The sequence below is a fragment of the Pipistrellus kuhlii genome, unplaced genomic scaffold (assembly GCF_014108245.1).
Source record: "Pipistrellus kuhlii isolate mPipKuh1 unplaced genomic scaffold, mPipKuh1.p scaffold_m20_p_30, whole genome shotgun sequence".
Taxonomy (NCBI): domain Eukaryota; kingdom Metazoa; phylum Chordata; class Mammalia; order Chiroptera; family Vespertilionidae; genus Pipistrellus; species Pipistrellus kuhlii.
In genome coordinates, this window is record NW_023425530.1 from 4,829,958 (window position 1) to 4,849,666 (window position 19,709).

General features: G+C 54.8%; 2 protein-coding genes across 9 annotated transcripts; one reads left to right on the forward strand and one right to left on the reverse strand.

Annotated features, from left to right (window-relative positions):
* Positions 1 to 4,219: 4,219 nt before the first annotated feature.
* Positions 4,220 to 11,517, forward strand: ATG4D (autophagy related 4D cysteine peptidase). 3 transcript variants are annotated; one of them, XM_045589214.1, is made up of 11 exons: positions 4,221 to 4,366; positions 4,403 to 4,646; positions 5,153 to 5,236; positions 5,316 to 5,489; positions 6,021 to 6,297; positions 6,383 to 6,447; positions 8,143 to 8,273; positions 9,089 to 9,167; positions 9,244 to 9,320; positions 9,406 to 9,525; positions 10,067 to 11,517. In XM_045589214.1, the coding sequence occupies exons 2-11, from the start codon at positions 4,415 to 4,417 to the stop codon at positions 10,238 to 10,240; spliced, it is 1,413 nt and encodes a 470-aa protein (XP_045445170.1). In that variant the 5' UTR covers positions 4,221 to 4,366; positions 4,403 to 4,414; the 3' UTR covers positions 10,241 to 11,517. The 3 variants fall into 3 exon arrangements, with proteins under 3 accessions (XP_045445171.1, XP_045445170.1, XP_036315352.1); XM_036459459.2 differs by having other exon boundaries at positions 4,227 to 4,372; XM_045589215.1 differs by lacking the exon at positions 9,089 to 9,167 and having other exon boundaries at positions 4,220 to 4,646; positions 10,067 to 10,276.
* On the reverse strand, positions 10,263 to 19,295 carry KRI1 (KRI1 homolog). Of its 6 annotated transcripts, none has more exons than XM_036459454.2 (19): positions 19,157 to 19,295; positions 18,978 to 19,048; positions 18,195 to 18,300; positions 17,730 to 17,835; positions 17,439 to 17,493; positions 17,314 to 17,360; positions 16,939 to 17,035; positions 16,774 to 16,851; positions 16,367 to 16,491; positions 15,953 to 16,079; positions 15,775 to 15,870; positions 15,516 to 15,686; positions 14,516 to 14,591; positions 14,339 to 14,427; positions 14,127 to 14,253; positions 13,912 to 14,042; positions 12,003 to 12,067; positions 11,802 to 11,900; positions 10,263 to 11,170 (listed from the first exon to the last, which is right to left on the reverse strand). In XM_036459454.2, the coding sequence occupies exons 1-19, from the start codon at positions 19,248 to 19,250 to the stop codon at positions 10,831 to 10,833; spliced, it is 2,100 nt and encodes a 699-aa protein (XP_036315347.1). In that variant the 5' UTR covers positions 19,251 to 19,295; the 3' UTR covers positions 10,263 to 10,830. The 6 variants fall into 6 exon arrangements, with proteins under 6 accessions (XP_036315347.1, XP_036315346.1, XP_036315348.1 ...); XM_036459453.2 differs by having other exon boundaries at positions 17,314 to 17,363; XM_036459455.2 differs by lacking the exon at positions 16,774 to 16,851 and having other exon boundaries at positions 17,314 to 17,363.
* Positions 19,296 to 19,709: the final 414 nt, after the last annotated feature.

Sequence of the window (19,709 nt, forward strand, 5' to 3'; positions counted from 1 at the left end):
AAGGAGCCAAAGAGCCGCATGTGGCTCTCGAGCCGCAGTTTGCCAACCAAGGTACATAATGGAATATTATCCAGCCATAAAAAAGAAGGAAGTCTTGCCATTTGTGACAACATAGATGGAACTTCGGGGCTTTATACTAAGTGATAATACTTGTTACTTCTTGTCTTTTTGATGCTAGCCATTCTGACAGGTGTGAGTTTGTATTTCCGTGATGATCAGGATGGTGAGCACCTTTTCATGCAGCTATTGGCTATGTCTTTGTCTTCTTTGGAGAAATGACTTCAGATCTTCTGTCCATTTTTTAATTGGGTTGTTTGTACTTTTTTTTAAACATAGATACTAGAATATTGAAAATTCTATCTCACACTTTGTTTCTAGTGGACAGAGCTGCTCTAGATTTGTGTGTGTGTGTGGTAAAAATTGTTCATAAAATAATTTTATTTTTTTTTCTTTTCTTAATTTCTGTATTTAAAAAAATATATTTTATTGATTTTTTACAGAGAGGAAGAGAGAGGGATAGAGAGTTGAGAGTTAGAAACATCGATCAGCTGCCTCCTGCACACCTTCTACTGGGGATGTGCCCTCAACCAAGTGTATGCCCTTGACCAGAATCGAACCTGGGACCTTTCAGTCCTCAGGCCGATGCTCTATCCACTGAGCCAAATTGGTCTGGGCTGATTTCAGTATTTTTAAATAATTTTATATTTAGGACAAATATTTTGTTTTTTGTTAACAGATGTCAACCAGACTTATTGTGATGGTCACTTTGCAATATATACAAATACCAAGTTATTATGTTGTACACATAAAACTAACCTTATATATCAACTAGAGGCCCGGTGCATGAAATATGTGCACTTGGGGAGTCCCTCAGCCCAGCCTGCACCCTCTCACTGTCTGGGATCCCTCGGGATATGTCTGACTGACGACTTAGGCCAGCTCCCACTGGCCTAAAGTAAATAAAATGAAGTTTATCATTTGAAAAAGAAAACAATAATTTTATAAATAGATGTGTCCTTCCTGCTGTTGAATGGATTTGAGGGGTCAGAGGTGGCAGTCAGGAGACCAAGAACCAGGGAACACTGGTGCTGGGGGCTTGGCCTGGGAGGACAGCGGTGGGAATAAGAATGAAAACAAGAGCAGCCCAGTCGGGGTGACTCCTGGTTGAGTGTTGACCTATGAACCAGGAGGTCAGGTCTATCAGGTTGTGAGCTGATCCCCAGTAGGGGCATGCAGGAGGTAGCAATCAATGGTTCTTTCTCATCATTGATGTTTCTATCTCTCTCTTCCTCTCTGAAATCAATAGATAGATAGATCGATAGATAGATAGAGAGATAGATATACAATAGCAATGAATGAAGCGATGGCTGCATGCCAGGCAGTGTTCTAAGTGTTTTTGCATATTCATTTCCTCCCCCCAAACCCTGGGAAGTAGGCACTAGTAGGCAGATGAGGAAATCGAAGCGTAGAGACGGGAGGTCACGTGTCTGAGATAGCTGGCTGCAGCATCTCTGCAGATGGCCAGGACTGTTATGTTGCTTTGGGGAACAGGAGGACACCTGAGACACAGGTTAGGAGGTGGTAGGACAGACCCTGGTAAGAAAGGCAATGGAGGCTGGGGGTGGGCAAGGGCTGGGGAGGAAAAGCCAGTGGTGGGGAAATACAGGATCCAATTCAGGACCTAGAGGACATTCCAGGGCAACACAGGCTGGACCTGGGCTGGGGACGGAGACCCAGGTGGAGAGCTGATGTTGTGGCTCATGGAAGCCCGGCCCTGCAGTAAAACACCCTTCCCCAGGGGGCACGGCTGTGGCCACGGTGCAGGTCAGACGCCAGATCACACGGAAGAGGGTTTCTGGCCCCCACCACCCATCGATCCCCTGCGAGGCAACAGGTTCTCTGTCAATTTCACAGGCTTCCGTGGCACCTACCGTGTGATTTGTTAGCACCTGCTGGGGGCCAGGCCACCGGCTATGTGTTGAGGACCCAACAGTGACCAGGATGCACAGGTACCCCCACCCTCAAGCTGTGGTGGAAACAGAACTAATAAACATAGAAATGATATGTGCAAAACACATATATATGGTGGGAAAAGTAAGTTTACAGTTGCGAGTACGAGAAACGGTTTCTTCTTGTATTACTACTTATGGTATTCATTATTGTATTATTTTCCATATGAACTGAACAGCTGTAAACCTTCTTTTTAAAAAATATATATTTTATTGCCGAAACCGGTTTGGCTCGGTGGTATTTTTTTACAGAGAGTAGGAGAGAGGGACAGAGAGCCAGAAACGTCGATGAGAGAGAAACATTGACCAGCTGCCTCCTGCACACCCCCCACCAGGGATGTGCCGGCAACCAAGGTACATGCCCCTGACCGGAATTGAACCTGGGACCTTTCAGTCCGCAAACCGATGCTCTACCACTGAGCCAAACTGGTTTCGGCTGTAAACCTACTTTTGCTCCACCCTCTATATATAGAATCGGTGCTATGGCCCTGGCAAGTGTGGCATAGTTGGTTGGGCATCTTCCTGTGCACCAAAGGGTTGCCAGTTCAATTCCCAGATTTCTGGCTTATCCTCAGTGTGGGGAGGTACGGGGGGGGGGGGGCAGTCGATCAATAATATGTTCTCACATCCTTTCTCAATAAACATTTAATAAATAAAATCATTGCTATGGTGTGAATGTTTGTGCCCCCAAATTCATATGTTAAAGCCCTAAATCCCAATGCGATAGTGTTTGGAGGTGGTTAGAGTAGGTGAGGCCATGAGGGTGGGAATAATGCCCTTATAAAAACAGGAAGAGATTCCCCGTCTCAGTCTCACCCTCTCTCCCAGGAGAGGCCCTGTGAGGACATAACCAGGAAGAGGCCTCACCAACATCGCAGCTCTACTGGCACCCTGATCTTGAACTTCTACCTTCCAGAATTGTGAGAAATAAATGTCTGTTTTTAAGGCCACCTAGTCTGTGGTATTTGTGACAGCAGCCTGAGCTGAACAAATATAGCAGGGAAGGGAGAAAGGAGCCCAGGGGTGGGCATGGGGAGGAATTCTGAGGGAGGTCACCCTTCAGGGATGCCATTTGAATGAAGTCCTGAAGGAGGTCCAGGAGGACTCACACAGATACCTCAGGGAAAAGAGAAAACAGCGTGTGCAAAGGTCCTGTGGTGAGTGGGACCTGTTGAGTCTGAGAAGGAGGCAGGGTGTGCCTGAAGGGGGAGCAGAGGGAAAGTCAGCGGTGGGACTTTCCTTTTGTGTCTTCTCCTTTGCATTCCACACCCGCGCCCTAATCCTCCCTGACTTTCTTAACCCGCTGAGGGCTGAGGGCTGTGCCGCTGGGCGGGCCGCCCCCTCTGAGGGTCACAGGTCCTCACACTGTCATCTCGCCCTTCAGGTTGAGGCTGGCCTGCGCTGAGCCCTGCCTGCACCTTCGACGCCACATGAAGAGCTTAACACGGATGAACTGAGCCCCTCCTTCTGACATTCCTCCGAGTGAGAGGCACTGAAAACTTTTGACAGCTTTAGGAAGGTATAACTGGCATATGACACACGACACACCGCACCAATGCAAAGTGCACACGCGGACGGGTTTTCCCATCCGGGAAACCGACACCACAACCCAGACAGCAAATACTTCCCGCCCCTAAAAGTACCCTCTCGCCCTTTACAGATTCCTCCCTCTCCGCATCCTCCCCTCCCCCCCCAGGCAACCAGTAATGGTATTAGCAGGTTGCACTTTCTAGAGTTTGATATAAACGGGACCAGAGAGTATTCTCTTTTTTTTTGTCTGGCTTCTTTCCCTTAGCAAAATTATCACGAATATTCGTTTTTGTGGTGACGTGTCTTTGAGCGCCCTTTTGCTTATGGGGAAACTGAGGCACGCAGAGGGGGAAGTGAGCGGTGGGATGGGGTGAGGTGGGGAGGGGAGGGACTTCACTCACAGGTCTGCCCCCGGCCCAGGCCCGGAGGGGCGCCCGGGTCCCGGCAGACTCCGGCGGGTGGGACCCGCGCCCGGGCCCCCGGTGGGAGGAGGGTCCCCGGCGCCACGGGGGGGCGGGCGGGGCGGGGCAGCTCTTCCAGCTCCTGGGCCACCGATAAGGGCCCGCGGGGCTCGGCGCGCCTGGGCGCTGCGATAAGGCGAGGGGCGGGGGCGGGGGCGGGGCCGGCGGGACGGGACCGGAGCTGATTGGGGCGGGGCCGGGGCGGGGCGTCGGAGGGGCACGCCCGCCTCCTCGTCCTCGGGCAGCGCCGCTAAGATGGCGGCGGCGGCGGCGGGGACAGCGCCCCGCTCCGGGCCCGGGGGCCTGGCCGCCGCGTCGGGGGCGGACTAGAGCCTCCCGGGCGCTCGCGTCCCAGCCGCGGCCCGGACCCGGGGCCCTGGCGCGGCCCCTCGGCGGGCGGCCGACCCCGCGCCCATGCACCCCGTGTCGCCGGCCGCCGCGCAGTACCGACGCGGGAGCCCGGAGGACGCGCGCCGCCCCGAGGCCCGCCGGGCGCGGGCGCCCCGAGGCCCGGACCCCAACGGCCTGGCGCCCCCCGGAGCCAGCGGCGCAGCGCTGGGCCCGCCCGGAGCCGCCCCTGGGGAGCCGGGCGAAGTGGACAAGTTTAAGGCGAAGTTCCTGACCGCCTGGAACAACGTCAAGTACGGTGAGGAGGGCGGGCCCGGGCGGGGGGCGGGGGGCGAGGGCCGGGGGGTGGCCGGGTTGGGGGCGTGGAGGCGGGGGGGGGGGAGAAGGGGGGCGTCCAGGCCCCAGACTTTGCCCTGCGTCCACCTTTCCACCGTTCGCTCCCCCGAGAGGCACCTGTGGGCCCCGCCCTGCCCCGCCCCGGGCCGATCTGGCAGGTCCTACAGGGAAAGTGTTCTCCAGTCCTGCCCTTCCCCGTGTGACCTTGAGCAAGCTGCTTTACTTCCTTGTGTCCACCTTTCCCTTCTGTGAAATGGGAACGATCCTCAGAACTGCCTTCCTTCATTCGCCCTGAATGGATGGCCAACACTGGTGCAGCCCCACTTCCATCTGGGGGAACGGCGTGGGTCCCCCAGGGCCACCCCTGCGATGGGCAGCAGGATGGTCCCCATCTCACCGATGGGAGCGCGGTTGCTGCCATAACTACTGTGTTAGAACCCGTCATCTGGCTGCTCCACGTCTCCACAGGTTGGACAGTCAAAAGCCGGACCAGCTTCAGCAAGATCTCCAGCGTCCACCTCTGTGGCCGCCGCTACTGCTTTGAGAGCGAGGGTGAGCTGGTGGCCCCAGGCTGGAGCTGGGGAGCCCCCCTGAGATGTCTGTGCTGCCGCTGACACACCTGCTCTTACAGGCGACATCCAGCGTTTCCAGCGGGACTTCGGGTCCCGCCTGTGGCTCACCTACCGCCGGGACTTCCCGCCCATCGCCGGGGGCTGCCTGACTTCGGACTGTGGCTGGGGCTGCATGCTGCGAAGTGGGCAGATGATGCTGGCGCAGGGCCTGCTGCTGCATTTCCTGCCCAGAGGTGAGAGGCGCAGTGGGGAGGGCACACCTGGAGTATGAGCCAACCACATAGTCATCAGAGTTAGAACGGTTTGTAAATAAAGCTTAGTCAAGTCAGAATTACGTAGAAAAGCCGAAACCGGTTTGGCTCAATGGATAGAGCATCGGCCTACGGACTGAAAGGTCCCAGGTTCGATTCCGGTCAAAGGCATGTACCTTGGTTGCAGGCACATCCCCAGTAGGGGGTGTGCAGGAGGCAGCTGATCAATGATTCTCTCTCATCAATGTTTCTAACTCTCGATCCCTCTCTCTTCCTCTCTGTAAAAAATCAATAAAATATATTAAATTTTTAAAAAAGAATTACGTAGAAAGTAAGTTTTGCCAGTATAAAGTAAGCTTTTGCGGGGGGAGTTAGAGTTGTGTGTGTTTCAGGAATGTGAGAATTGCTAAAGGTGGGTCTCAGGAGCGGTAGAACTGGGTGTGAAGCAAGAGTAAATGGGAACTGTGACCCCCACACACTGGCATTGGTTGACTATTGACTCCATCCCACCAGACTGGACATGGACGGAGGGTGCAGGCCTGAGCCACCCTGAGCCCTCAGGGTTGGCCTCTCCCAACCGGCACCATGGGCTTGCTCACTGGAAGCCCCCACGCTGGGCCCAGGGCGCCCCTGAGCTGGAGCAGGAACGCCGGCATCGGCAGATTGTGTCCTGGTTCGCCGACAACCCCCAGGCCCCCTTTGGCCTGCACCAGCTGGTGGAGCTCGGACAGAGCTGGGGCAAGAAGGCAGGTGACTGGTACGGGCCATCTCTTGTGGCACATATACTCAGGTGAGGACCACGGTGAGGACCACGGCAGGGGACATGGGAGCTACTGGGTATGCCAAGGAACTCAAGCCTGCCTTCTGGCCCCCAGGAAAGCTGTGGAGAGCTGCTCAGAGGTCACCCGCCTGGTGGTGTACGTGTCTCAGGACTGCACGGGTAAGGGGCTGCTAACCAAGGTCATGGGGTTCTCATCCTGAGCCAGTCACTACTTCAGTCACTACTTTCTCTGAGGCTGAAACAAGTTCTGGGTCAGAGGACCCTTGGAAAGGATTCAAGGCCTACTCAGGGAGAGATGCTCAGGTCCCTACTGCCTCTAGGTCTGGGAGAGCAAGCTTCAGGGCTTCTCTCCGAGGATGGAATAAAGGGCAAAAGGACTTATTTATCTGAGATCCAGTTAACTCTTACTCTGTGAACAGCCCCAACATGTACAAAAGTCTGGTCTTCTCTGCCTTGTAGTGTTGTTATAAGAATTAAGTGAGCCCTGGCCTGTTTGGCTCAGTGGATAGAGCGTCAGCCTACAGACTGAAAGGTCCCGGGTCCAATTCTGGTTAAGGGCGCAGGTCAGGGTTGTGGGCTCAACCCCCAGTAGGGGGAGTGCATGAGGCAGCCTATCAATGATTCCCTTTCATCATTGATGTTTCTCTCTCCCCCCCTCCCTTCCTCTCTGATATCAATAAAAATATATTAAAAAATAAAAGGATTGGTATCAAGGAATCTACAAAAACTAAATTTTTATGCAAAATTGTAGGGGTTTGTGACAAGGTTTGATTTTCACAGAGAGCTATTGTCTTAATCTGTTTAGGCTGCTATAACAAAAATAGCACAGACCAGGTGGCTTACAAACGACAGGAATTTATTTTTCATAATTCTCAGGCTGGAAAGTCCGAGATCAAGATGTAGGCAGATTTGGTGTCTGGTGGGAGCCCCTTCCCTGGCTTTGCTGTGTCCTCACATGTCAGATTGGGCAAGCAAGCTCTCTGGGGTCTCATTTTTGTTGTGTTTTTCCATTCAGGTATAACTGACCTATAATAATATATTAGTTTCAGATATATAATATCATGATTTGGTATTTGTATACAGGGTGGGGCAAAAGTTTACAGTTGTTTGTATGGAAAATAATACAATTAATAATAGTATGAGAGTAAACTCTGTTTCATATACTCATTACTGTATACCTGCTTTTGTCCTACATTGTGAAATGATTGCCATACTAAATCTAGTTAACATCTGTCAATATGCAGTTTTTAAAAATTGGGGGGTGGCATCTCTTTTATAAGAGCATTTATCCCATTCTTGAGGAGTCCAGCCTCAATGACCTAATCACCTCTCAAAGGCCCCACTCCCTTATGCTATCACCTTGGGGTTTGGATTTCTACATACAAATTTTGGGGGGACTCAAGCATTCGGATCATAGCAGCTGTGTCTCCAGAAAGAGTTGAATCCACTTCTCCTGGTACCAGAGGAAGGAGGGGGAATGGACAGCTGCAGATAGACTTGAGGAGGGAACACGGGGACATTGGTTGAGGACTGCTCTGTGCTCCCATTTCCGTATTGGCAAACCCAGAACAGCGGGCCTGGGCCTGGGGATGGGCTCCAGGCTTCAGGGAAGGCTCCACCTCCTCCTGGCAGTTCGTTCTTCATCCAACTCATAAGGTCTTGGTTGCTCTCTATAAAATGGGGGCCCTGGGATTGTCTGATGGTGTTTGGGGTTCTAGAAATACTTCCTTCTCCACTGACAGTGGGAGTGTCACCCCCCAAGGGGTTGCTTGGATGAGATTGGACCCCTGGGGTTGGAGGATCACGCTCTGAAGCTTGAAGTTAGCAAGATGACCTTCTGCCCTGTCTTTTCAGTGTACAAAGCAGATGTGGCCCGCCTGGTGGCTAGGCCGGACTGCACAGCTGAGTGGAAGTCTGTGGTCATTCTGGTGCCTGTGCGGCTGGGTGGCGAGACTCTCAATCCCGTGTATGTGCCCTGCGTGAAGGTAGGTTCCGCCAGATTCACCACGTCTCCCCCAGAAGCCCTCTGGGTTCTTCCTGTTTGGTTAGGTATATGTGCTTTCTTCATCTGTTCACCCAATAGTCACAGGGCACCTGTTATGTGCCAAGCACTCTCCCAGCTGCTGAGGATTCAGAAGTAAATAGGCAAAAATGTATGCCTTTTGGCGGTGAACATTCCAATGACAGGCAGTGAATCTGGAACCAAGTTAACAGACAGCCTGGGAGTTACAATTCGGACTGTGAAGGAAGGAAAACTAGTGAGGAAGGGCAGATGGGGGCGGCTGCACAACCGAGGAAAGCCCCTCTCCTGCCAGGGCACATGAGGAGCCAGAAGTGTGTTCCAGGCGAAGGGAACAGCAAGGCTGGAAAGACTCAGAGTAAAGGCCAGAGATCTCCCCACAGCCCACGGGACCGTGTCCCTTCCTTCACCTCATCCGCTCCCACTGTCCTCGCTCACTCTGCAGCACCCACCTGGGTCTCCTGCTTCAGGGCCTTTGCACTTGCTGTTTCCCAAGATGCTAAAACATCGCCTCCCGTGAGGCCTTCCCTGATTCCTCTATTTGTAATTTCAAGGCTCCCGTACCTCCTTTATTCTCTTCCCAGTGCAATCACTTTCCAGCACACAACTCACTCATCTTGTTCCTTGTTTGTCTAACATATGTCAGTTCCACAGATGGTGCTCCCCAGGGCCCAGCACACGCCTAGGTTTGCACACATTGGGTGTTTGCTAAGTATCTGTTGAGGGACTATGTGACAGCACCTGCCCTGTTCTCACCTTTGCCCACTCTCCTCCCTGTAGGAGCTCCTGCGTTCAGAGCTGTGCCTGGGCATTATGGGGGGCAAGCCGCGGCACTCGCTGTATTTCATCGGCTACCAGGGTAGGCCTGCTCCATCACGTGCCATCCTGCCTCACCTTCCCCTCCCCCACCCCCACTCACACCTCCTCCCCTGCAGATGACTCCCTGCTCTACCTGGACCCCCACTACTGCCAGCCCACTGTGGATGTCAGCCAGGCTGACTTCCCCCTGGAGGTGAGCCGGTATCCCGTGGGGCGGGGTTAGGGATATGTGGAGGAAATTGGGGGTCCCCTAAGCTCCCCTTCTTTGTCTGCTTCAGTCCTTCCATTGCACCTCACCCCGCAAGATGGCCTTCTCCAAGATGGACCCCAGCTGTACTGTGGGGTTCTATGCTGGAAACAGGAAGGAGTTCGAGACACTGTGCTCAGAGCTGACCAGGGTGAGCAAGAGGAGTGGTGGAGGGTGTGGGAAGTCAAGGCTGGAGGGGAGAACGGACAGAGGAGCCAGCAGACCTGGGGAGGCTGCTTCTAGGCCGCTGTCACGATTGTCATCCTGCCCACATGTTACAAAAGCCCAGCTTTGAAAAGACCCAAAGGGGCATAATATGAAAAGTCAGGGGCTTTCTTGGCTCTACTGTCCCATCAGGGTTTACCCTTATTGTGGCAAGGGTTGGCTTTCAGCCACTCTGGGCACCACCTTCCAGTCCGTGGAAAGGGATCCCTCCTCTCCTGGCACGGAGTGAGATCCCAGGCTGCCTTTCGTTGTCTGCACTGGGCACATGCTAATCACTGAGGCCCTCGCTGTCCTGGGGAGAGATGCTGATCGACTGGCCTGGGTCAGCCTGGAGGGATGGGAGTGGAGTTCGGGAAGCACCTTTTAAATATACTTTAGAATAACCATGCCTTAAAAAAAACTAAATGCCTAAGGGGTAACTGGCTACTGCTTTTGGTACTGAGCTGCTTTCTCCCTCCTCCCACCAGGTCCTCAGCTCCTCCTCTGCCACACAGCGGTACCCCATGTTCACCCTGGCCGAGGGCCATGCTCAGGACCACAGCCTAGACAACCTCTGCTCCCAGCCAACTCTGCAGCTCCCTCGCCCTGGGCAGCTCCTCAAGGCCAAGCGCCCCAGCTCTGAGGACTTCGTGTTTTTATAAAGGGATGGGATGGGGGAGAAGATAGGACACACACTATTTATTTTTTTATTTATGTCACACTGGATGGTGGGAGCTTGACCTCTGGTGGTGATGGTACTTCCCACTGCTCACCCCCTGAAGCGCAGCTGAGACCAGCCCGGAAACCTCCAGGCTGGGCCATTAAGCCAGGGACAGAGCCCAAGGCCTGCCTCTGCCATTCGGGCCCTCACAAGGCAAGGAGGGAGGATGGCAGGTGGACTCCCAGGCACCCACTCAGGGCCTGACCCAAGTACTGTAGTTTGCACTGGACTGCTCCTGCCCTCTCTGGCCTCAAAGCTCCCACCCTAAGGGCTGGTGGCGGTGTGGGAACTGGCTGTGGGGCCAATAAAGCCACCTGACTTGACCTTAGCTATGGCCAGAACATCTGAGAGATGGGACCAGGGTGTACATCAAGATGAGGTGTCCACGTCTCCTGGGGGGCTTGCTAAGCAGACTGTTTCCACACCTGCCCACAGGAGACAAGTGGGTCTGTACAGTCGTTAAGAGAGGATGCATTTAGAGGCCTGATTGAAGGGAGAAGAATCTGAGGGCCCTTGCCTTCTCCATCGAGCTCAGGGGCAGCTCTTGAGCCCCTGCTGCTTCCTCCTCTTCCGGGCCAGCATGCGGAAGTGCAGCCTCTTTGGATTGAGGCCAAAGGCCTGCAGTCTCTGGCGGCTGAACTCCTGTCCTCCAAGTGTCACTGTGGGGCCCAGGAGTCGAGCCTTCTTGGCCCTCCTCCGCCCCTGGAGGGGTGGCTTCTCAGTGGGTGACACAGGGGGGGCCTCTTTCTGTGTTAGGGGGCTTTCAGGTTGGGGCCGCTTCCTGCAGGCTCCATCAGATGCCAGCAGCTGCCCCTGTGGGCCGGCTTTGTCCCTCTGTGGCTTCCCTGTGGCTTCCGTGGGCGTCTCTTTCCTGGGGGAAGAAAGTCGGCTCAGCCCAGGCCAGCACAACTGGACCCCTTCCCAGTGCACATCCCCCGTTTTACAGATGAGGAAAGGAGAGGCTCAGATAGAGGGCAACGCAGCAATGCGGGTGCCTGCCTGGAATTTGGTGTCACACCGGGGTCTGACACCAAAACTGTTTTTCTACTGAATCCTGAAGCTGGACTGTGTTGCTGATAATTCTTGTATTTGAGCCTGGGCTTACACTAAGCTATTCACATAAATTAACTCATTTCATCTTTAAGTCAACTCAGAATTCCTGTCACCCCTGCTCCCTGCCTTATATAACAAGAAATAACATGATAACAATAGCTAAAACTTATCAGCACTTATGTTTTAAGCACTTCACATGAATTCACTTAATCCTCAAAAAGAAAATAAGAAATGAACCATCATTATTATCCCCATTTTATAAATGAGGAAAGTAGGCTCTGAGGGGAAATGACTTACCCAAGGTCATATCGCTGTAGCCCAGTCAGGATTTGAACCCAGGTCTCAGAGAGGGGGAGGGCCCAGTCCCAAAATCATGCAACAAATGGCTGACAGAATGAGACTCAAACCCTGGCCTGGCACCCCAGCCTCCCCAGGCAAGCAACACTCACTCCTCTGGGCAGAGCGACTTGAAGATCTGCCTCTTTTTCCATGAGTTCTGGGCCTTCTGGCTGTACGCCTTCTTGTCCTGCAGCTCCTCCTGCTCTGACCTTTGGGTGCCCAGCAGAGACGCCTGTCACTGGGTGCTCAGGGAAATGTCCCTGCCTGCCTGCCTGCCCCTCCTCCCAAACACCGGGCCCAGCCCCCGTCACCTATACATGCAGGTCTTCTTCAGGGAGCACCACCGGTTCAGCTCCTTGTCGTCAGCAGCGAGGATCTGCACGGGAAGGGAGGGTTCCTGCTGCGTGAGCCCTGGGCGGCTGACTCAGCCTTAGTCGCCGCATCAGTCAAAGCCGGGTAATGCCAGTACCACCCAGCGAGGATGGCGTGGTGGGAGAGAACAGACGTCTGGGGAGGCTAGTCATATTTTTTGCAGAGGAAAACATTCAGAAAGGGGTTCCTTGAAAAGCCATACAGCCAGGGAAGTGGCTGATTTCAGATTCCAGGGCCCTGTAGCCCTCACCCATGCACCATGTTCCCAGCAGCCTCAGGGCAGGGGTCTCTATGCCAATCACCAGATTTGCTAATAATAAATACGGCCCAGGTTCTCAACATCAAGGCTCCTGCCTCCAGGCTTCAGATTCCTCATTTAGGAGTTAGGCATCCCCTCAGAACCTATTAGAAGGTTGTTGAGAAGACTGAGTAAATGCAGATGGTATAAGCTCAATAAACATCAGCTTTTTAAATATATATATATATTTTTTATTTCAGGAAGGGTGAGGCAGAGAGAAACATCAATGATGAGAGATACTTATTGATTGGCTGCCTCCTGCATGCCCCCTACTGGGGATCCAGCCTGAAACCAGGGTCTGTGCCCTGACCTGGAATTGAACCAGGACCTCCTGATTCATAGGTCCATGCTCAATCACTGAGCCATTCCAGCTGGGCGACATCAGCCATTATAGATAGCTAAGGGACAGGTGCCATCTAAAGGGCCACACATGGGCCCATATATGCATTAAAAATAAAGAGCCACACATCATTTCAGCTTCAGGGACATGTCATTAGGCCCGTTTTATAGATGGGAAACTGAGGTACAGAGCCCAAATCCAAGGTCACACAGCTGATGAGTGGCTAAGGCAAGATTTGAATCCAGGGCATCTGGTTCCAGAGCCCATCTAGTCTTAAGGGCCACCCTGCTGCACATATAATAGTAACAGAATTAAAGGTACAGTTGACCCCTGAACAACACAGGTTTGAACTGGATGGGTCCAATTATATGCAGGTTTTTTGTCAATATTTTTTTTTTTACATTTCCCCTCCAGTTTACTTTGTTGTAAGAATATAGTACATAATGTGTATAATATACAAATATAAGTCAAAAATTATTTGCATATTTTTGACTGCAGAGGGGCCAGCAGTTGTTTAAGGGTCAACTATAATGTGTATAAGGGGCTGTTTGAAGCCCCTCCCCATCTCATGGGAACCCTGTGAGGTAGGAAATTTCAGTCCTGTCATTAGCACTAGTATTCCTGCCTTTTTTTAACTTATGGAACTGAGAGAGAGAGAGAGAGAGAGAAACATCGATTTGTTCTTCCATTTATTCATGCAGTCATTGGTTGATTTTTGTATGTGCCCTGACCAGGGATTGAACCCGCAACCCTGGTGTATCGACAATGATCTAACCCAGTGGTCGGCAAACTCATTATTCAACAGAGCCAAATATCAACAGTACAACGATTGAAATTTCTTTTGAGAGCCAAATTTTTTAACAAACTATATAGGTAGGTACATTGTTATTAATTTAATTAGGATACCCCTAAGCTGGCCTTTGCTAAAAATGTCCTCAATCTAATTGAGGCATGTGGCTCTCGAGCCGCAGTTTGCCAACCACTGCTCTAACCAACTGAGCTACCTGCCAGGGTAGTCCTATCATTTTCGACAGGAGGAAACAGGTCCCGTGGCAGCAGCCACTGGCTCCGTGCTCCCTCGTGCCTCCTGGGTGCCTCCCAGTGTCCCGCCCCCTCCTGGGTGCCTCCCAGTGTCCCGCCCCCGCCTGGGTGCCTCCCAGTGTCCCGCCCCCGCCTGGGTGCCTCCCAGTGTCCCGCCCCCGGGCCCTACCTCCTCGGTGCTGAGCCCGAAGTCACAGGGCACCACGGTGCGGTACTTGAAGCGACAGGGCAGGTCGTCGATGATGTCCTCATAGTCCAGCCGGTAGTACTCGTCCAGGTACTCCTCAAACGTCTTGTCCCCTGTGTGCGGAGAGAACTAGGCTGCCGTGGTTGTGCGGCCCTCGGCGCCCCTGCTCGCCCACGGAATGCCCACCGGAGCCTCACTGGGGTTGAACACAGGTTTTTCCTGCCCCACAGCTGCAGCAAAGTGTGACTTGCGCTTCTTCTTGCCCGTTAAGGGGGCCTCACGCTGCTTCTTCTGCGGCTGGCTGGGGTCGTAGTCAGCATCCATCTGCCAAGACATGCAGGTCAGGCCAGCCCTCGCAGCCCTTGGGACTGTCCAAGGCAGCCCACACCCCCCTCCCCATGGCACCTACATTGAAGTCCGGGTCCTCGCAGTGCAGCTCCCGCTGGCTCCAATCTCCACCCTGCTCCGGCCCAGTCCATGTGTCCCAGTTCCAGTGATCTGGCTCAGAGGACGGACGGACAGGGATGAGCCCAGAGGGACCTCAGGCTTTAGACCCCGCACCCCCACCGCCACCCAGTGACCTCACCTTCGAACCCTTCCTCCTCCTCAAAGTGTGGCTTCTCCTCCTCCACTGTGCCGTAGTACTCGTCCCCGAAGCATTTCTGCAGAGCCAGGGACCGGAGGATCAGCAGGGCCCGCCCTTCCCACAGCTTTACCCCTGCACCTTCCACGGCTCCTGAGTGGGCCTCACAAAGCTGGTCAGACCCCACCTGCCCCCGCAGGTCCCCATCACCACTCAGACCCACAGGTGTGACCACAGCTAAATGCCTGCCATCAGGCGGAGGGCTCTGAGGGGCAGGACCTCTACGCTGCCCAGGGCTTGGCACACAGGGAATGTGAGGCTGGTTCTCCCCACTCCGTCAGCCCTGAGAAGGCTGACCCCGGCTCCAAGAGGGCTGAAACCTGTGCCCAATGCAGGGCCTGGCAAAGGCAGATATTGTTAAACATGTCCTTTACTGAGTGTCTATTATATCCCCTCTACTGGCTACACCTCACATTTGCACAAACACCAGGAGACAGACAGTATCCCCATTCTGTGGAGAAACTGAAGCTCAGAACCGAAAAGCTTCCAGGAAGTGAAGGTTAAACTCCAACTATATGGCACCTCCCGGCCCTGCCCCATTCTGGTTTCCACCTGGCCTACCTACATGTCCCCAGTCCCCTCCCCTCACTGCCCAGGGGCTTCTTGAGGCTCCTGTGGTCCCCACGGCTCCTCACATAGTCTTCGTCACCTGTTTCTATGCCTGATGATGTTCCCACAAATACAACAATAAACAGTAAAGGCACAATAAATGAGTTTAAAAGAAACAGAGCAACCCACTGTTCCTAGAGCACTTAGCTACTAAACGTTTACCTCAAGCTATCCTTCAACAGCTCCGAGGCAGATGCTATGGTTACACCTGCTTTACAGACGAGGACCACGGCTCAGCGAACTCAAACCACTTCTCCGAGGCCACACAGCCAAGAAACACTGAGCCCAGAGCCGGGCTGCTGAGCGCGGCTGCACGGCCGGCCGGGGGCCATACCTGCATGAGCTGGTCATGCCGGGTGGGGTCGAAGTCGTCCTCGAGGTCCTGTTCCTCAAAGCCCACCGTCTCATTGCCCGTGACCTGCCGTAGCTTCTCCAGCTTGGCCAGAATCTCCTTCCTCTTCAGGTTCTTCAGCTGCTTGAGTTCTTCCTGCTTTTTCGCTTTCTCCTGTGGGTGGCAGACAAGAGGGAGGGGGAGGGTATGGGCTCTCCCCACAGCTAAGGGCTCCCCTGAACCCACCGCCCCTCACACTCACCCTCCTCTTCCGCTCCCTGATCTCCTCCCTTTTCTCCTTCCTTCGCTCGTCCTTGCGGCGCACAGAGGACGCGATGCTCCGAGGGTAGGTCTTGACCTGTGGGCCGGGGAGAATTCTGGGCTCTCCAGGCCTGAGCCCGAGAGCCAGCTCCTCCCAAGCCCTAGCTCTAGCTACCCACCAAGGCCGAGTCGGGCTCCTCAAAGCGGAAATTGTACTTGTGCTCGAAATCCTCCTGCTTCTTCAGAAACAGCTCCCCCTCGTCAGAGGAGTCATCTATGGAGAGCTGGACCGGGGGCCCTGGCACGCTGAGGGACAAGACAGAGGGAGGCTGGGTCACCCAAGCCCCTGCAAACCAGCCCTATTAACACATTCAATCGTCCCAAGGATGTGTCTCCCCAAGTGTACAGATGGGGAAACCAAGGCACAGAAGTCTAGCAGGGTCAGGATTTGAACACCTGGCTCCAGAGCCCACACTCCATGGCTCTTCCTCGGATGACTAACTCTGCTGTATGTGTGTGTAAAAGTGCACACCAGTGCTCTCTGCTTTTCAGCCAGCATTGGCTCTACGCCTCATGAGAACATGGCTGCTCACCCTTCCTCCTCTTCCTCCTCATCCTCATCTCCCTCTTCCTCATAACGCTTGTTGAGGATATAATCCCGTAGGAACTGCTCCCCTTCGTCCAGCTCTGGGTTATTCCAATATTCCTTGAGGTGAGTCTAGGAGAGAAGAATCCAGTTAGACGCTCAGAGGCAGGGAAGGAGGGCAGACATGGGCATCAAATGGATTCAAGTAACTGAAACTTCGCAGCCAGCCTATGAAATAGGTGTGTGGGGGAGTTTTATTCCCATTTCATAGATACAGAAACTGAGGCCCAGAGGGGCACACCCATTTTCAGAATATGTGCTCTTAGCTACCCCTTCCAGGGTAACTTTCTAGAAAAAGGCTGGATGAAGGCGGGACAAGCAGTGCAGTCCTTCAGCGACTGCGTGGACACTCACCAGTTCTCTCAGGGCCTCCGGGTTCTGAATCTCCCTCTGCCCCTTCAGCCATTCAATGTAGTCAGCATCCTCCTGGGCCTGGGGAAGGCTGGCACTGAGCTTCTGCTGGAGCCCAGCACCTCCTCCCTGCCACCAGCCTTGGTGCAGCGCGGGCCCCGCACCCACCTTCTCCTCCTTGGTTTTAGCGCGTTTCTGCAGCAACCCCGAGCCACCTTCGCCGGCGCTATCCTCATCTTCACTGTCCTCCACGAATGCTCGGAAGCTGCCCCCCGAGAGAGCACGTCTCAGAACAGCCAGGCTTGCCCCGAACCCTGCCCCAAGGCGAACCCTGTTCACTAAATCCCGGTTCTTCCTAACAGCTCAGCGCGGTGCTGGGACAGAGTATTACCAACCCCATTTAACTGAAGGAAACGGAGGCATGGAGAAAGCAGTACGTGCCTAAGGGCACACAGCCCTTAGCGACAGAGCTGGACTGGGGCCCAGAGCGCCCACCCAGAGCCTCAACTCCTATCCATTTGGCCACTCGCTCGCCCAGCTCACCTTTCCTTGAGCTGTTTCTGTTCTTCCACGTAACTTTTCGACGAGACCTGCTAAAGAGAAGGAGCCGTGGGCCCCAGGCCCAGCCCCGGACCCCTCAGCCCCAACCCGGTCTCCACCCCACCCACCTGGAGTCTCTGATTGGAGGTCTCCCCGTCTGAATTCTCCTCGTCGACATATTTGCTGTGCAAGGAAGAATTGGGGCTTCAAAATGGACTCCCCACGGTCTGCCTGTCCCAGTTATGAGAAGCAGGTGGGGAGCTGACAGGGGTGCAGGCCATCACAGAGCAGTGCTCTCTGGCACTCCTGCAATTCTGGCGAGTCCCTGGCTCCTTCCCACCCCTGCCCCTGAGGCCCCAGGCATCCACCTGCTCTGGAAGGCAGGGCAGAGGACGGTATGTGTCCAGCCTTGTCCTCACCCTTCTTTCTCCAAGATAACCTTCCGCTCATAGTCCTTCAGGTACATGGGCTGCGTCTTCTTTTGCTTCTCAGCTGCCAGCTCCTCCTCGCTTTCTGAGGACGTTGCTGCGGAGTCACGGGAAGACACCTGCCATTTTCCACAACCAAAACGCCCTTCCTTCCCCAGACAGAGAATGCCACTGGGCTGGGCCAGGGTCAGGGTCAGATGAAGGCCTCAAATCCCCAAACCACCAGTTCCCAGCTGTACAACAGTGACCATACTGGCTACCACCCGGCAGTACCTGGCGGTGACCACTCAGTGAGTAACTCCCGCTCTCAATAGAACAAAGCACACGGTTGTTATTAACCTCAACAGGTAATAATCTAAGATACTCTGCTAAGCACTTTTGATATAAAATGATTCGTTAAACAGTCACAACAGACGATAAGGCCAAGGGGAACCTCGGAGAAGAGCAGCCCCAGACCTGTTCTCTGGTAGAAGGTGGCATCTTCCTGGTAAATTCGGGGATCCTTCTTCTTCAACAAGGAGAGAGTCCTGTAAAAGTCTCTCTCCTGCTGGGGGTCAAATTCCTAGGGCAGGAAAAGGATTGGGGAAAGACTTCAGAAGGAAGGTGGTGAGAGCGATGGAGGGTAGTAAGCAAGGAGGGCAGGTGGGCTGAGAGGGTTGTGGGGATTAGGGTGGAGGAGTGAGCATACATTAGGTGGAATGGGCATACATGACATGGAAGGAAAGGGATCCCGCTGGGGAAAGGCAGGTAGGTGTGTGCGTGTCTGGGGGGGGGGGTGGTGGTTGTCAAACAGGGAGAGAAGGGAGGAAGGAAGAAAGGGAGGGAGGTTCATACAGAAGTACAGGATCTGAGGCAGAGGAGGGTATCAGGCAAAGGAACCGTGCTTCCTCAGGGACATAGATTGGCCTGGGGCAGGAAGCAGAGAGGACACATGGCCAGCAGTGGGGACTGGCTGCACAGTGAGGTGAGATATGGCTGATGTGGGGAGAAGCTGGTGCCCCATGTGGCGGAGTGGTCACACCAAACACATCAGGATGGGCAGGTGGGCCCATAGCAGGGAGGGGAATGGGGGGAATGGGAGGGATGTGGCCCCGCCCTGGGGACGGGGCGGCCGCTGTCTGCCCCTCGTGGAACCCGGGGTGGGGGTGGACCCGGTACGGCGCTGTGGAGTTTCGGGACCAGGATGTGGTGGGGGCTTGAATGCCGCCCGCACGCCCGGGCCGGGCTGAGGAAGCTCACCACGCGCTCGTCGCTCGAGTCGGACTCGGAGCTGGAGTCGTCGCCGTCTCGGTCCCGGTAGCGATCTTTCACTGCGGGACAGACGGGAGCCCCCGATCAGCCCGGGGGGACCAGCTCAGCAACCACTTCCCGACGGCCCGGCAGCGCCGGCGCCCCGCGGGCACGCGCCCAGCACTCACGCCGCTGCAGCTCCTCACGTTCCCGGTAGCGGCTGTACCGCGCGGCGAATGCCGCGTTCACCCGCAGAGGAGACGTCCCGCGCGGCTCCGGCATGGCGGCGGCGCGTCCCACTGCGCACGCGCACGCCGGCGCCGGGGAGGCGGGGCTGCTGCCGTTGGCCCCGCCCAGCGCGACCTTTAAAGGAGGCGGGGCTTCGAGGGCCGCGCCCTGGCCCCGCCCCCGGCGTTTCCGGAATCTCTTACGCCGCGTGACCTCAGTCCCCACCCACGGCCGCGCCTCTGCGGGGAAGGCTGCAGCCGCCGCCCACCCCACCCCGGGGGCTGCCCGCACCCAGCTGACATCTGGGGGCCCTTTCTCCACTCGCGGTTTCCTGCTTCGCTTCCGTTCCGACAGCGCAAACCGCCGCCCCACCCAGCTCTCTCACCCCTGGTGCCCTGGGAATTACTACTCTCTCCGCTCCCCCGAAGCCTCCATGACCCGCGACCCCCGTGCCCATCCCCACCGACATCCGGGACGCGGGACTATCCATCGCAGATTAAGAAAGCAGAAGCC

What these genes read in the sequence shown, in the direction of transcription:
- ATG4D (XM_045589214.1), top strand. Translation starts at nt 4,415, where the DNA reads ATGCACCCCGTGTCGCCGGCCGCCGCGCAGTACCGACGCGGGAGCCCG. An exon ending in CTGGAACAACGTCAAGTACG is followed by an intron (nt 4,647 to 5,152) that starts GTGAGGAGGGCG and finishes ACGTCTCCACAG; the next exon opens with GTTGGACAGTCAAAAGCCGG. An exon ending in CTTGTGGCACATATACTCAG is followed by an intron (nt 6,298 to 6,382) that starts GTGAGGACCACG and finishes TCTGGCCCCCAG; the next exon opens with GAAAGCTGTGGAGAGCTGCT.
- KRI1 (XM_036459453.2), bottom strand. Translation starts at nt 19,250, where the DNA reads ATGCCGGAGCCGCGCGGGACGTCTCCTCTGCGGGTGAACGCGGCATTC. An exon ending in GAGGAGGAAGAGGAGGAAGG is followed by an intron (nt 16,080 to 16,366) that starts GTGAGCAGCCAT and finishes CTTGTCCCTCAG; the next exon opens with CGTGCCAGGGCCCCCGGTCC. An exon ending in AAGTCGCTCTGCCCAGAGGA is followed by an intron (nt 11,171 to 11,801) that starts GTGAGTGTTGCT and finishes TTCTTCCCCCAG; the next exon opens with GAAAGAGACGCCCACGGAAG.